Below are 12,862 nucleotides of genomic sequence, written 5' to 3'. Positions count from 1 at the left end.
CAGGCTGGTGAATTTTTGCCCCAGCTCCCCAAGGACAGATGAGGTGAGCTGGGGAATAGCTAGGTCTGAATAACTCTCTATGTAGGCCTCAAGCGCCAGGGTGTGGTTGTAGAAGGAGGCATTATAAGAAGATAGTATTAGGTTTCTGAGGGTGGACTGGTGGTCGGAGTGGTTGACAGGGACGGGGGTGATGCAGAGCTGGGAGAACGGGTAGCACCCGTCACACAGGGTGTTGGCAAGGGAATAAAGGGTATCAACATCCAGGGCAAGCAAGTCTATTTGTGGCTGGAGATTTAAGATGGCATGGTGGTGGAGAAGGTTGATGTCCATTTGAGTGCTGAGGGATGCTTGGGTTTTGCTAAGATGTTGTTGACGACTCCGGCAGTGAGGGAGGTTTGCGTTAGGGCAACGGCGGCGGTAGTGGCGGCTGCTAAGGAAGCGATGAAGGCGACGGCGATGGCGGCGGAGAGTCTGAAGTCACGCTGAACCCTGCGGGGTGCAAGATCTGATGGGGACAGGGGACAGGGGGAGAGTTGGGGAGGGACCCAATCAGAGGCGTTGATGGGGACCCATACGAGGGGTGGCTGGAGAACCAGGAAAGTGTATGGGAAGGAGTTATTCCAGAAGTTGGAGAGAAAGCAGGCCGCGGAGGGGAAGCTTAGAGTTCTGCAGAGGAAAAAGGCAAATGGGGGCTTAACGTAGGCAAAGGTGTGGATGGTTTGAGTGGAACGACTGGCGAAGGTTGACGTTGAGCCGTTGACCGTTAGAGTGCCATCGGAGAGGGAGCAGTTGGAGAGACAGACGAAGGGTTGAAGGTTGAGGCAGGAAGAGGGCCCACAGAGGGAAAAGGTAGAGAAGGAGTATGCGGGTGTGACCCGGAGCGGGTCGGCGAAGATAGTGGTACTTGTTTCATTAGGAAGCAAGGCCATGGGGGTGAAGAGGCCTGTGGCAGTAGGGTTGGGGTGTGTGCAGTCGCGCCAGCGAAAAGACTGTAAGGGCACAGCACGGGGGGAGCCTTTGGGACTGCAATTGGGGACGGGGGGGTGTTGCACATAAGCTGCAAACTGTTTGGATCGGGTGGCGTTGGAGGTGGGTGGCCAGAGGCCATCTAGTCGGTAGGCTATGCCAGAAGCGCGTGCGGAGGCGGAGGTGTGATTGTACCAAACTTTGCAGATATTGTGAGGGAGGAAGTAGAGGGTGTTGGGGAAGGTCGAGTCAGACTGATTACTGAGGGAGAGGAAAATGGTGTCCTGGGGGGGGTGAAACGGAAATGTTGAGGTGGGAGGAGGAAGGTTGGAACATAGGGTTGCATGGGAGGCCGAGGTCGCAGGAGGTGTGGTAGAAGGCGGGGAAAAGGGGGCTAGAACGGGTCAGAAAGAGGAATCTGGGGAGGGGGGCTTGTAAAGCGGCCCAAAGCTCATACTGGCTGCACGGCTTAGCGGCTTCTCCTGTTGCGGCAAGGGAGAGAAGAAGGATGAGAAGGGGAACAAGCAAGGTGGGGGCGTTATTTGGTGGTGGGTGGACAGCTCAGGCGCGGTGGTACAGGCGCAGGAGCTGGATAAGCTCAGTGTTGGGCTCGGTGGCCGGCTCGTCGAGGATGAGGCGGGTCATCTGGTAGGTGAGGCTGTGCAGCTGGCGACGTTCCCTCCTCGTCATCCGTCGCTGCTGCGGTGGCTGGCTTGATGTTTCAGCCTGGGATCCAGATTGGCTGCGAGGCATTTTCTGGAAAGATACAAGAGAACCCTCTCCCTTGGGTGAGAAGGGGGCTGGGCCCTTCCCAAGTATGTGTTTCTGGGTCTCTCCAATAAACCATTGGGGCAACCGTTGGTGCGTAGGAGGGGCCCCAATGTTTGTGAAGGGGGGAGAGACCATTCTTATCAAAGGAGAGGAGGTTCATGTGAATAAGACAAGCTGTTACGATGTCACTTGGTTGGCTGTGTGGGTGCAAGTCGCTCTCCTTTTGTATTTGAATTTTTAAGTGGCGGTGGGTGTGTTCCACTATGGCCTGGCCCTGGGGGTTGTATGGGATCCTGAAATGGTGAGTGATGTTGTAGAGACTGAGGAAGGCAGCAAAGGAGGAGCTGCGGTACGTGGGGCCATTGTCGGTTTTTAGCTCCCATGGAACTCCCATGAAAAGGATGGCTTGCCTTAGGGCCTTAAAGCAGTGCTTGGCTGTTTCTCCTGCGAGGGGGACAGCATAGCAGAGGTGAGAGAAGGTGTCGACGGCCACATGCACATATTTGAGGCATCCAAAGGACGGTACATGGGTAACATCTAGCTGCCATCGAGAATTTGGTTTAAGGCCACGGGGGTTTACCCCCTGTGGCTGCAGGGGCCCTAGAGACAGGAAAGGGGCGCAGGTTTTGCAGGCGTGCACCAAATGTTTACATGTGTCTATAGAAAGGTCCGGCAGTAGATGTTTAAGAGAGGCGGCCAAAAAATGAAATTTAGAGTGAAGTATCTTTGCTTGATTGATAAGGTTCCCTATGGCGGTGAGCGCATAGGTGGAGACTGCTTGGTCGGCTAAGGCATTGCCCCGAGTTAGGGACCCGGGCAAGTCTGAGTGGCTTCTCAGGTGTGCCACGTACCATGGAGCTGTACGGCACTCGAGCAATTCCTTTAACGAGGCCAGGGCCGTGTCGATGGGGGTGTCCTTAGGAAAGAAGGTGGAAAAGGCCAGAACACGACAGGCTTGGAGTGTATACTGGCTGTCAGTGAAGATACTGACGGCCTCGGCCGGGGAGGCCCTGAGGGTGGCATACACAGCCAGTAGCTCACCCGTCTGCACAGAGAATTGGTTAGTATAGGTGAACGTACGGGGATGGGGGTGCCCAGGTTGGTACACTACAAACGCATATTTGGTTTTGGAGGCGTCTGTGAAAATGGTGGTAGAATGGGGCAGTGGTGTTGAAGAGGGGAAGGGATGGAATGGGTCGGCAAAGGGGAGTTGGACCAGACCCTGCAGTAATTTGTGGTGGGGGAGGTGATTGTCGAACTCTCCCCTAAAGTCCTCAAGCAAGACTTGCATATCCTCATTGGTTTGGATGAGGTGGGTGGTTTGCTTGGCATTGAGTGGCCAGACGATGGTAGAGGGGGGAACATGGTATGTATGCAGACAGAGGGTGTTAAGGTCTGTAGCAAGAGAGATCCAAAGGCGAATAGCTGGGCATATCTTTTGGAGCTTGCTCTTGGATGGGTGTAGCCACAACAGGGGTCCCTGCTGCCACAGAACTCCCGTGGGAGTTCCTGGAGTGGCGAGAATAAGTGCCAAAATTGGTTGAGTGGGGTCGTAGCGCTGGAGAGCGCAGGACTGCAGGGAACGACTCACGGCCTGTATGGCTTTTCGCGCCTCTGGTGTGATGGTGATTTTCTTAGTAATTGCCTCGGGTGGGTTGCTGGATGTTTGTAACAACTCAAAGAGAGGGTTGAGCTGTGCCGTAGAAATGGGAAGCGCTGATTTAACCCAATTGATATTCCCGCATAGCTGTTGCAACTCAGTTAATGAGAGCTGAGCGGGGACATTCAGTTGGGGGGCGATGGGCTCAACATGGTGCACAACCCGAAACCCAAGGAAGGTAAAAGGAGGGCTAAGCTGCACCTTCTCCTCTTTAATGTGGAGGCCTATAAGTGACAGGTTTAGTTTGAGCTGTGTGAGAATGAGTTGCAGCTGGTGGGGGTTCTCATGGGCAAGGAGGATATCGTCCATATAATGGATGATATAGGCTCGGTGCCGGAGAGGGGCAACCGCCAGGTTGACGAAATTTTGACAGATGGTAGGGCTATTCCTCATGCCTTGCAGGAGCACTTTCCATTGATACCGATAAGCGGCTCCCTGATGGTTGGGGAGCGGGACTGTAAAGGCAAACTTGTGTCGATCTTGTGGATGCAGTGGGATAGAAAAGAAACAGTCCTTGATGTCGATCGTAGCGACATGAAAGCAATGGGGGACTGCTGTAGGGTGAGGAAGGCCAGGTTGGCTGGACCCCATGGGAAGAATGTGTTTATTAATTTCCCTGAGGTCATGTAAAAGCCGGTATTTGCCTGTGGATTTTTTGTGAATAATAAAGACAGGCGAATTATAGGGGCTAGTGGAAGGCTCAATATGGCCGGCCTCAAGTTGTTCTTGGACTAGGGTGCGCAGGGCGGTAAGTTTGTGGGATGGTAGGGGCCACTGCTCGACCCAAATAGGCTCCTCTGTGTCCCATTGCAGAGGGGTGGGGTTGGGTGGAGCGAACTGAGCAGTGGCGCAAACTATTGGGGGGGAACCGTGGTTAAGACGGCTCCACTGGAGGTGAAGAAGGACAACCACCACACCATGGAGCCTAGAGTGATTACAACTGAAAATGGGAGGATTGCATCCAGCATCCAGGTGGAATCTGAGCCTCCTCTTGACATAAAGGTGCAATGGACACAACCAATCCAGTGTCCACATAAAAGAGGTGGCATTGGATTGGGAAAAGTGGACATAATGGACAAAGGGTATGGGGAAAGGCAGGAAGAGATGAGAGGTGGAGGCATCTTCGGGACATGGAGCTGCCCTGGATGGTGCTTCAGAGGTAATCACCGGACATTGTAAATCCTCACAGGGCCTACTTGATGGAATAGAGGAGAGTATGGGCCATGATGTAAACCAATGTATATGAGGTGCAGAGGTGCCCAAAGATGTACTTACCAAATCCAATGGATGTGTCATGATGATGGGAATGAGTGTTGTTGGGGGGGGGGAGAGGGGGGGTGGGGGGGTGGGGTTGAATGGGACCTCACATATATATTTTTAATGTAATATTATTACAAAGTCAATAAAAAATAAAAAAATTAAAAAAAAAAAAAAGAAATCATTTGAAACGTCTATGTACAAATAAACACAGATACTAAATTAAAAAAAAAAAAAAAAAAAAAAGACGGCTCCACTTTGCTCTAAAATGTCTCGCCCCCATAATATAGTGGTGAGGGCAGACAGGAAGAGCGGCTGGAAGGTACCTGTATGACCTTCTTCATCTTCCCATGTGACGGGATAGCGTGCTCGTTGAGAGACTGAGTCCCCGGTGGCCCCCTGAATGGGCGGTCCACGCTGTACTTCCCAATGTTTGGCGTAGCAGGCAGGGAAGCAAGAAATTTCAGCCCCAGAATCTAGGGTGCCATGGTACCAGTGGTTGTTAATCCTTAGGGCCATAGAAGGCTTATTCCCAGTTATAGGGATGGACCACATTAGGGTTTTGGCAGGTGGTGTGCCTCTTGGGGGTGGGGCTGAGGCTTGCCCCCTTTGAAGTTTAAAGGCTTGCCGTTTATGTTTGACCGTGAGTGACAATCTCTGGCCCAATGATAGCCTCTCTTACACTTCGGACATGGGGTAGAAGGTGTGTTTGGCTCCGGTGGCCTTTTGGGAGGCGGGGCTCCCTTTGAGTTGGGGCAGTCGCGGGCAAAGTGTCTTTCCTGGTTACATCGGAAACAAGGTCCCATGGCCAAAGCAAGGGCAGAAGTGAAGGAGGTGGCAAGGGTATGAGAGGTTTGGTCTAGGTCTTTGCAGGCCAAAATCCACTCATGGAGGCTACCCTCCCATTTGGAAGCAATGGCTTGCTTGCAAACAGGGTTTGCCCCCTCTAAGATGAGCTCCCACGCGAGAGCCGCTTGGGCCTGCTCATTGGTTACTTTGCGGGCACACGCCTCTTGAACTCTCGAAACAAAGGCAGAAAAATCCTCCTCCTTGCCCTGAACAAGCTTAGTGAAGGTTTCAGTTTTTATAGCGGAGCAATTGCCAAAAGCACGCATAGCTATGCTCTGGAGCTGATCCCAGAAAACGGCAGTGGCCTGAGCGAAGGCTGCCGGGACGTTGTAGGGCGGTAAGCCGAGGAAGGCATTCAGGGGAAAAGTAATGCCGTTGGGGTGGTTGGCCCTCACCTGCTGCTCAGCCTGATCTTGAAAGTGGGCTCGCCAATTAACAAACTGGCCGGGAGTAAGGATGGCTCGGGCAACGGCTTGCCAGTCATAGGGGAGGTTTAAGTTAAGTGAGATGTCATTAAGGAGTTGTTGGGCGTAAGGGCTGCCTAGTCCATCCTCCCGGACGGCCTCACACAGGCGCTTTACCTCCGAAGGACTGTACAGGTACCAGGGGAGGGGGCACTGAGGCGTAGGCATTAGGTTGACCGGGTATAGCTGAGGGGGTTGTTGAGGCGGGGGCATGGCTTGATGGAAGGTAAGCAGCATGGGGGGAGGGGCCACCGGAGGAAGAGTAAGCGGGTGCAGGGTGCTTGGAGTAAAAGCGAGTGTTGGGTTTAAAGCAGGGGAGAAGGTGCTAGGGAGGGACAGGGTTAACATAGGGCTACCGCTAGGTGGTGCTGTGGTATTGCTTAGAGAGGGGTTGTGTAACCCCGCCCTCATTTCTGCCCCCGAGGCAACCGCTCCAGTTGGGGGCGAGTGAGGTAATGGTTCCTCTTTCAAGTTGACCTCTTCCTGTTTGTCAGGGGATGGCAAAGGAGGAAGCTCCGGATACAGAGACTTCCGTGTGTTAGCCGAGGAAGAAGGAGGAAGTTTGCCATCTTGTTTGTTAGCACTAGGGAGGCACCCGGCGGTGGCGGAATCGCCATTTTGTTCGACGGCAAGGTGGCCTTTTGGGGCAAGATCATTTTGGATTTTAGAGGGCAGCAGTGGACCCGGGGTGGCCTCGTCTTCCTCCAGGATGTTATTAAGCTGAAAAACTAAGGAGGCAGAATCATTATCCGTGGGGTCGGAATTGCCCTGTTCGAGGGGGTCTGGCCGGGCACAGTTATAGGCTGTGACAGGCAGAGCGGCACCGAGTAAGCAAGAGTGGATGGCAATAAGCGTGGGAATAAGGCCAGGGGGGAAGCGCTTGTTTTCATGTTCCATAGCGGCAGAAACACGATCAACTAGCATGCGGTAGGTGTCAGGGTCCCATAGATTGGTGGTGGAAAGCCAGGGATTGAAGGGGATCAGTAAATCCCAATAAGTCTGGAGCTGCTTGGCCGAAACCTTACATTGGTGGCAGGCCAGTAGGCCAGCAAGCACCCAAACCTGCGGGGCCTGCTGGCTGGAGAAAGAGGCTCCCATAGCGGAGGAGGAATTGGTCCTTACCTGCTCACGGGCAGCGGGTGCTCGTACCCCACATTGGGCGCCAGTTGAAGCCTCTGCGGGGCTTCGTGTGGTCGCAGGAGGCGAGGACGACGTGGCCTGGCTAGAGGAGACAGACCACGGAGACTGGCTGATGGCGCAGATCTGGTTTATTGCGGAACTGCAGGCACTGATATACTGGGCTGGTGCGGGGAGGGCCGTTGCTGGCCCCAGCTCCCTATTGGTCCGGGCGTGCTACATGCCCTTATAAGGCTAGGTGGTCAGCTCGGCAAGCAGGGGGGGCATGAGATGACGTGCGGTGGGAGGGCCAAAGGGCGGGCCGAGGGTGGTGACACCCATACCAGGCCGAGGGTGGAGCACCCGTACCAGCCACCCTTACCCTAGCGGAAGCAGTACCTACTTCGCGCCAGAGCTGGCCAGAGAGGCAAGCCAGACTGTTGCCTGATGCTGTACCTCACCCCAAATAGAATTTTTTGGGTCCCTATTATACAGAGGAAATAAGAGTGGGGAGAAAAATTGTGCTTGTATGTATGCAAAAATATTTTTGTTTCTTCAAGTGTTTTATCGGAGTATTGGATTGGTTATATCCCCCAGGTAAGCTTGAATTAATGCATATCCCCCACATTCCAAGTCAGCGTTTAGCACTAACACCCCACATTCCAGCTTATATCCTTCCTGAACATCCAAAGCCTACAATTTATACTTCTCAATTGGCTTTCTAGGCATATTTGGAAATGAAATAAGATTGGATTTGTGCACAGGCTATATTATATCTGCTGCTTTCAGCCCTCCATTTATAAAGGACTCCAGCAAGAGGACCAATACCCACCCTAGACTCACTGAAGCAATCCAATCAAAGACCCCAAATTGAATCCAATTCAAGTTCTCAAGCCCACAGGAATGAATTAGCTCCAAGAATATGTGATCTTTCCTGGGCTCCACATGAAGTTTCAAAGTGCCCCAACATGAAGGTCAGTTTCTTTCTCTTGCCTAGTATTTTATTGTTGATTGGCTTTATATTAAAACTCTTCTCTGACACTTAGAATTGGCTGTATTTAATTTATCAAATTTTCCCAGTTCTTCATCTCATTCTAGCCCTGGATATTTGGTATAATTTTTAAGATTGTACTATGTGTGCAATTGTTTTACCCTAAGAAAAAAGATTTTTTCTAGTTCCTTCTCTGAGAATATTGATCTGTTCTTTTTTTTTTTTTTTTTTTACACACTCCTTTCATTGCCTCTAGCTGTTTTACATGATATACAAAATCTTGGAGGATGGTCACCTCAGAAAGGACTTTCTGAAGTCAGTATTTCCAGTCAAATGAGGACCAGAGACTCACAAAAAGGGCTCAGGCCAGCCCCAATGAGCACTGGAGAGAGGTACAGGTAAGACACCAGAAGCCTTTTTCACAACTCGGTGAAGCTTGAATTCCTGGCCTGCCAAAAATATGGCACCCTTTAGAAAACTATTCCCTGCAACCCTAAGGAGGCATTGTGCCTTTAAGCTTTAGCTGCCTTCCTCCATGTCAGCAGTGGGGTTGAATCAATGGCAGTGGTTGTCCTTGTCTGGATTAGCTAAAACAGCAGTTAAGAACTGGAACTCAGTAATCAAAACTTCCTGATCAAAACATATGCTCAACCCCACCATTCTCAGGGTAGACTTCCATGTTCCTCTCCACCCACAACAGCCAGCCAGAGACTAGACCCTAAGATAGCTCATATCATGAATGGGGGAGGGGTGCCAGCTGTCACTGCAGAGTGAGCTACTCAGTATTTTTTAAACTTGATAAAAATTGTAATTAGACTGTGTAGTGTTCTTTTTTAACAAGTCAAATTTATTTATACATATTAATAAAGCTTACAATTCATACAAAGTATAAAAACAGTGGAATTTGGTATGATCACATAGTTGTGCATTCATCACTTCAATCATTATTGGAGCATTTCCATTATTTCAGTAATAATAAAAAACAAACAAGAAAATTCCTCACCTCTCAACCTCTCTATGATTACCCTGCTGTTCATAGTTGCTATTTCTGGCTACTCTTGCAAAATTATTTATTAGTTCATTAAGTTGCTTTTTTGAGATGTATTCACATACACTATGATCTATCCAAAGTGTATAATCAGTGGCTTTTATTATAATCATAATGTTGTACATACAGTTTTTAGCACAATTTCTCAGCCTTTTCCATACACCATTGTCTGGATGCTGTATAATGCTCCTTTGGCCTCCTGAGCTCCAGAACAGCTGTTACAGACAGTTTCTGACTCTTCACTAGCTCTTTTGGAAGAGAAGTGAGTCCTGAATCTCCCTGCTCTGCCATCTTCCTGGAAATTCCCTTGCTAGTGTAAATATCTTTGGTATACATGGAACAAGATAACCTAGTACACATCTTCCTGAGCAAACATGGAGAAAAGTTTTATATATTTTCCCACATGGAAAATAAGCAATCCAATATGATCTAAAGTTAGGTTAAGATTAGATCCAGAAAACCACCTTGAATGTCTCTCTGTTTGTATTTTTTTACCCTTTAAGGAGGTCATATAAGCATCAGCACATTGCCATTTTACAAGAGTCCATTAGTCTGAGAAAGAAGAAAGCATTCCTATTTAAATGATGTAACAATTCATGTATATTACTCCCAATTAAGTATGTTGAGTTTCCATTTTAAATATAACCTGAATATTGATGAAATCATGTTATATAAGTTTATCGTATTGGGAAAGAGATAATGCAGGCATTACACATGTAAGTGGGATACTTGTCATTGAGTGAATATCTAATTTAGTGATTTTCTTTGTTACATCAGTAAAAGTATCATTATTGGAGTCACTTTTAAGCTCTCAGTCTTTGAATATGGAAGTCCCATCTCTATTGTCTGAATCTAACCTGATTGATTGGTTTTATACAACCAATATATACAACCAGTCTTGTATATATCCAATTTTGGCCCTGTCTTATTACAGTTTTCTTGCATAAAGAAGAGTTTATAGTCACCAAATTATAAGTTGTGAAAAGCTAGTTAAAGCTTCAAATAAAGTGTCCCAATGCCAAATACATTTAACTTATTGATCTGTAACAAGGGCTGACTAATTTTTAACAGGATACCAAATCTTTTTATTAAACATTTATCTCTTTTTTTGACCAATGATCACTTTTGCCTGAATGGAACACTATTTTAGGTCCATCTTTATCATCTAGATATTGGCAAACCCAGCAATCAGTTAAATTCATAATGCTAGAAACCCTATAAATAACTGGAGTTGAGATAGATCTAACCTTACAGAAGTAGCAGTGATTAATAGCATTGCTTTTTAAATTTTTAAAATCACTTAATAAGTTGTTTCTTTGTAAATCAATCAATAATATTTTACACCATGCTTTAAAATTTAGGTAATCAAGACCACATTAATAATCCATAGTCATTTAGAGTGAGATTCCATTTGCTCAGAATTTTGCATTGTAAGCAGCATAATCACTGCATAGATATACTCTGAATGTATATTAAATTATCTCATTTATACTAACTCTTCTTAGAAAGGATATATTCTGTTTAGCTCTAGTTGGAGGTATCATAAATTAAAAATTAATTAAGCTTTACTGTATTTGAGAATAGCTTTGCTTAATTACCAATACCTTCAGCCATTTGTTTTATATTTACATACGTATACATGGGTAAGTCATATGTGGATGTGTTTATTCTTTTCATGAAGTCTATCTATAACAATCTACTGCTAGTAACAGACACACTATGTTGCTGTTTAAAATTGTCCCTCAGTTCTATTCTAAACTCATAGTTCAGTTTATTTTATTGCCCTCAACCTGTCATAACCAGAAGCAAAACACTGGAACTTTAAATTAAAACTCAACTCCACTTATCTAAAGGTTTGTTTATTCATACTCTTTTGCTGAAGGACTCATATGTATACATAAATCAATAAGTTAATCTGTGCAGTTTGACAGCAATATTAGAATCCCATGACCCTGTTATTCTTGAAGGAAGTGATGTATATTTTCTGGATAATTTAGAGAAATGTTGACCTTTCCAGCTATTTTTTTTTTAAATAAACAGTTCTTCCTTTTAAATAATTTATGAATTAATCTTTCTGAATTCACTGGTTTCTGAAACTGGTCCTAAGCAAAGTTCTGATGTCTAGGCAAATAATAGAGACTGTGTAATCCTGTCTAAGAAGACACTTCAAAGTGAATTAAACTGCTTTTCACTTGAGAGAAACAAACAATTCCCACCAAACCCTGAAAATGTTTGTCACACTGGACCTCCCAGAACAACTCCACATTTTACTACAGAGCCTTAAAAAAGTTGTATTGGCTCTTCTGAAAGACTCTCAATGGACAATATCATCACCACCTATACCTGGAGAACAAGTGGTACATTTTTTACTTCAGTAGCAGAGAATATAACTACCAATTTCTATTTATCTGTAAAGAATATTTTTTAAAGATTTTTTTCTCTCCCCTTCCTGCCCCCCACCCCCAGTCATTTGTTCTCTGTGTCCATTTGCTGTGTATTCTTGCTTTTGTTGGCTTCTTTTGACAGCAGCATGGGAATCTGTGTCTCTTTTTGTTGCATCATCTTGCTGCATCAGCTCTCCATGTGTGTGGTGCCATCCCTGGGCAGGCTGCACGTTCTTTCATGCTGGGCAGCTCTCCTTACAGGGCACGCTCCTTGCACATGGGGCTCCACTACACAGGGGACACCCCTGTGTGGCACGGCACTCCTTGTGCACATCAGCACTGCATGTGGGCCAGCTCCACACAGGTCAAGGAGGTCCGGAGTTTGAACTGTGGACCTCCCATGTGGTAGACAGACACCCTAGCCACTGGGCCAAGTCTGCTTCCCTGTAAAGAATATTTTAAGAGACTCTGAAAGAGCAGAGTAAGGATGAGAAGATTTAAGAGTATCTAAAATTTAAATAATAAATCTCTCTCACAGAATTTATCTCCTTAAAAGAAAGGTACTAAGTAACATATATGTGAATCCCCTACTTATATTTTGAAAAATCAGATATTTTTATTTAAGTGAAGGTGGAAATGAATTAAAATATGAAGGATAGAATTAAAAAACCAGCTATATAGCCAATTCAAATTACATTAAAGCCCAAACATGAACTATAAACAGAAGTGAAATTTTCCTAAAATGAAGTGAATATTCACTAAACCCCATCCCCTCCCCAAGTAGGTAAATTATATGAAGGAGAAGAATTCTTTTTTTTTAATGACTTTGTAATAATATTACATTAAAAATATATATGTGAGGTCCCATTCAACCCCACCCCCCCACCCCACCTCTCCCCCCCCCCCAGCAACACTCCCTCCCATCATCATGATACATCCATTGGATTTGGTAAGTACATCTTTGGGCACCTCTGCACCTCATAGTCAATGGTCCACATCATGGCCCATACTCTCCCCCATTCCATCCAGTGGGCCCTGTGAGGATATACAATGTCCAGTGATTGCCCCTGAAGCACCATCCAGGGCAGCTCCATGTCCCAAAGACGCCTCCACCTCTCATCTCTTCCTGCCTTTCCCCATACCCATCAGCCACCATGTTCACTTTTCCCAATCCAATGCCACCTCTTCTATGTGGACATTGGATTGGTTGTGTCCATTGCACCTCTATGTCAAGAGGAGGCTCAGATTCCACATGGATGCTGGATGCAATCCTCCCACTTTCAGTTGTAATCACTCTAGGCTCCATGGTGTGGTGGTTGTCCTTCTTCAACTCCATCTTAGCTGAGTGTGGTAAGT

At 47.0% G+C, this 12,862-nt stretch overlaps 1 protein-coding gene across 1 annotated transcript; it reads right to left on the bottom strand.

Annotated features, from left to right (window-relative positions):
- Nucleotides 1-5,208: 5,208 nt before the first annotated feature.
- Nucleotides 5,209-7,065, bottom strand: LOC105744608 (endogenous retrovirus group K member 6 Gag polyprotein). The gene has a single exon (XM_012519240.2). The coding sequence runs from the start codon at nucleotides 7,063-7,065 to the stop codon at nucleotides 5,209-5,211; it is 1,857 nt and encodes a 618-aa protein (XP_012374694.2).
- Between the last annotated feature and the right edge of the window lie 5,797 nt (nucleotides 7,066-12,862).

The sequence above is a fragment of the Dasypus novemcinctus genome, chromosome 31 (genome assembly GCF_030445035.2).
Source record: "Dasypus novemcinctus isolate mDasNov1 chromosome 31, mDasNov1.1.hap2, whole genome shotgun sequence".
NCBI lineage: Eukaryota > Metazoa > Chordata > Mammalia > Cingulata > Dasypodidae > Dasypus > Dasypus novemcinctus.
This window is presented reverse-complemented; position numbering and strand designations above follow the sequence as displayed.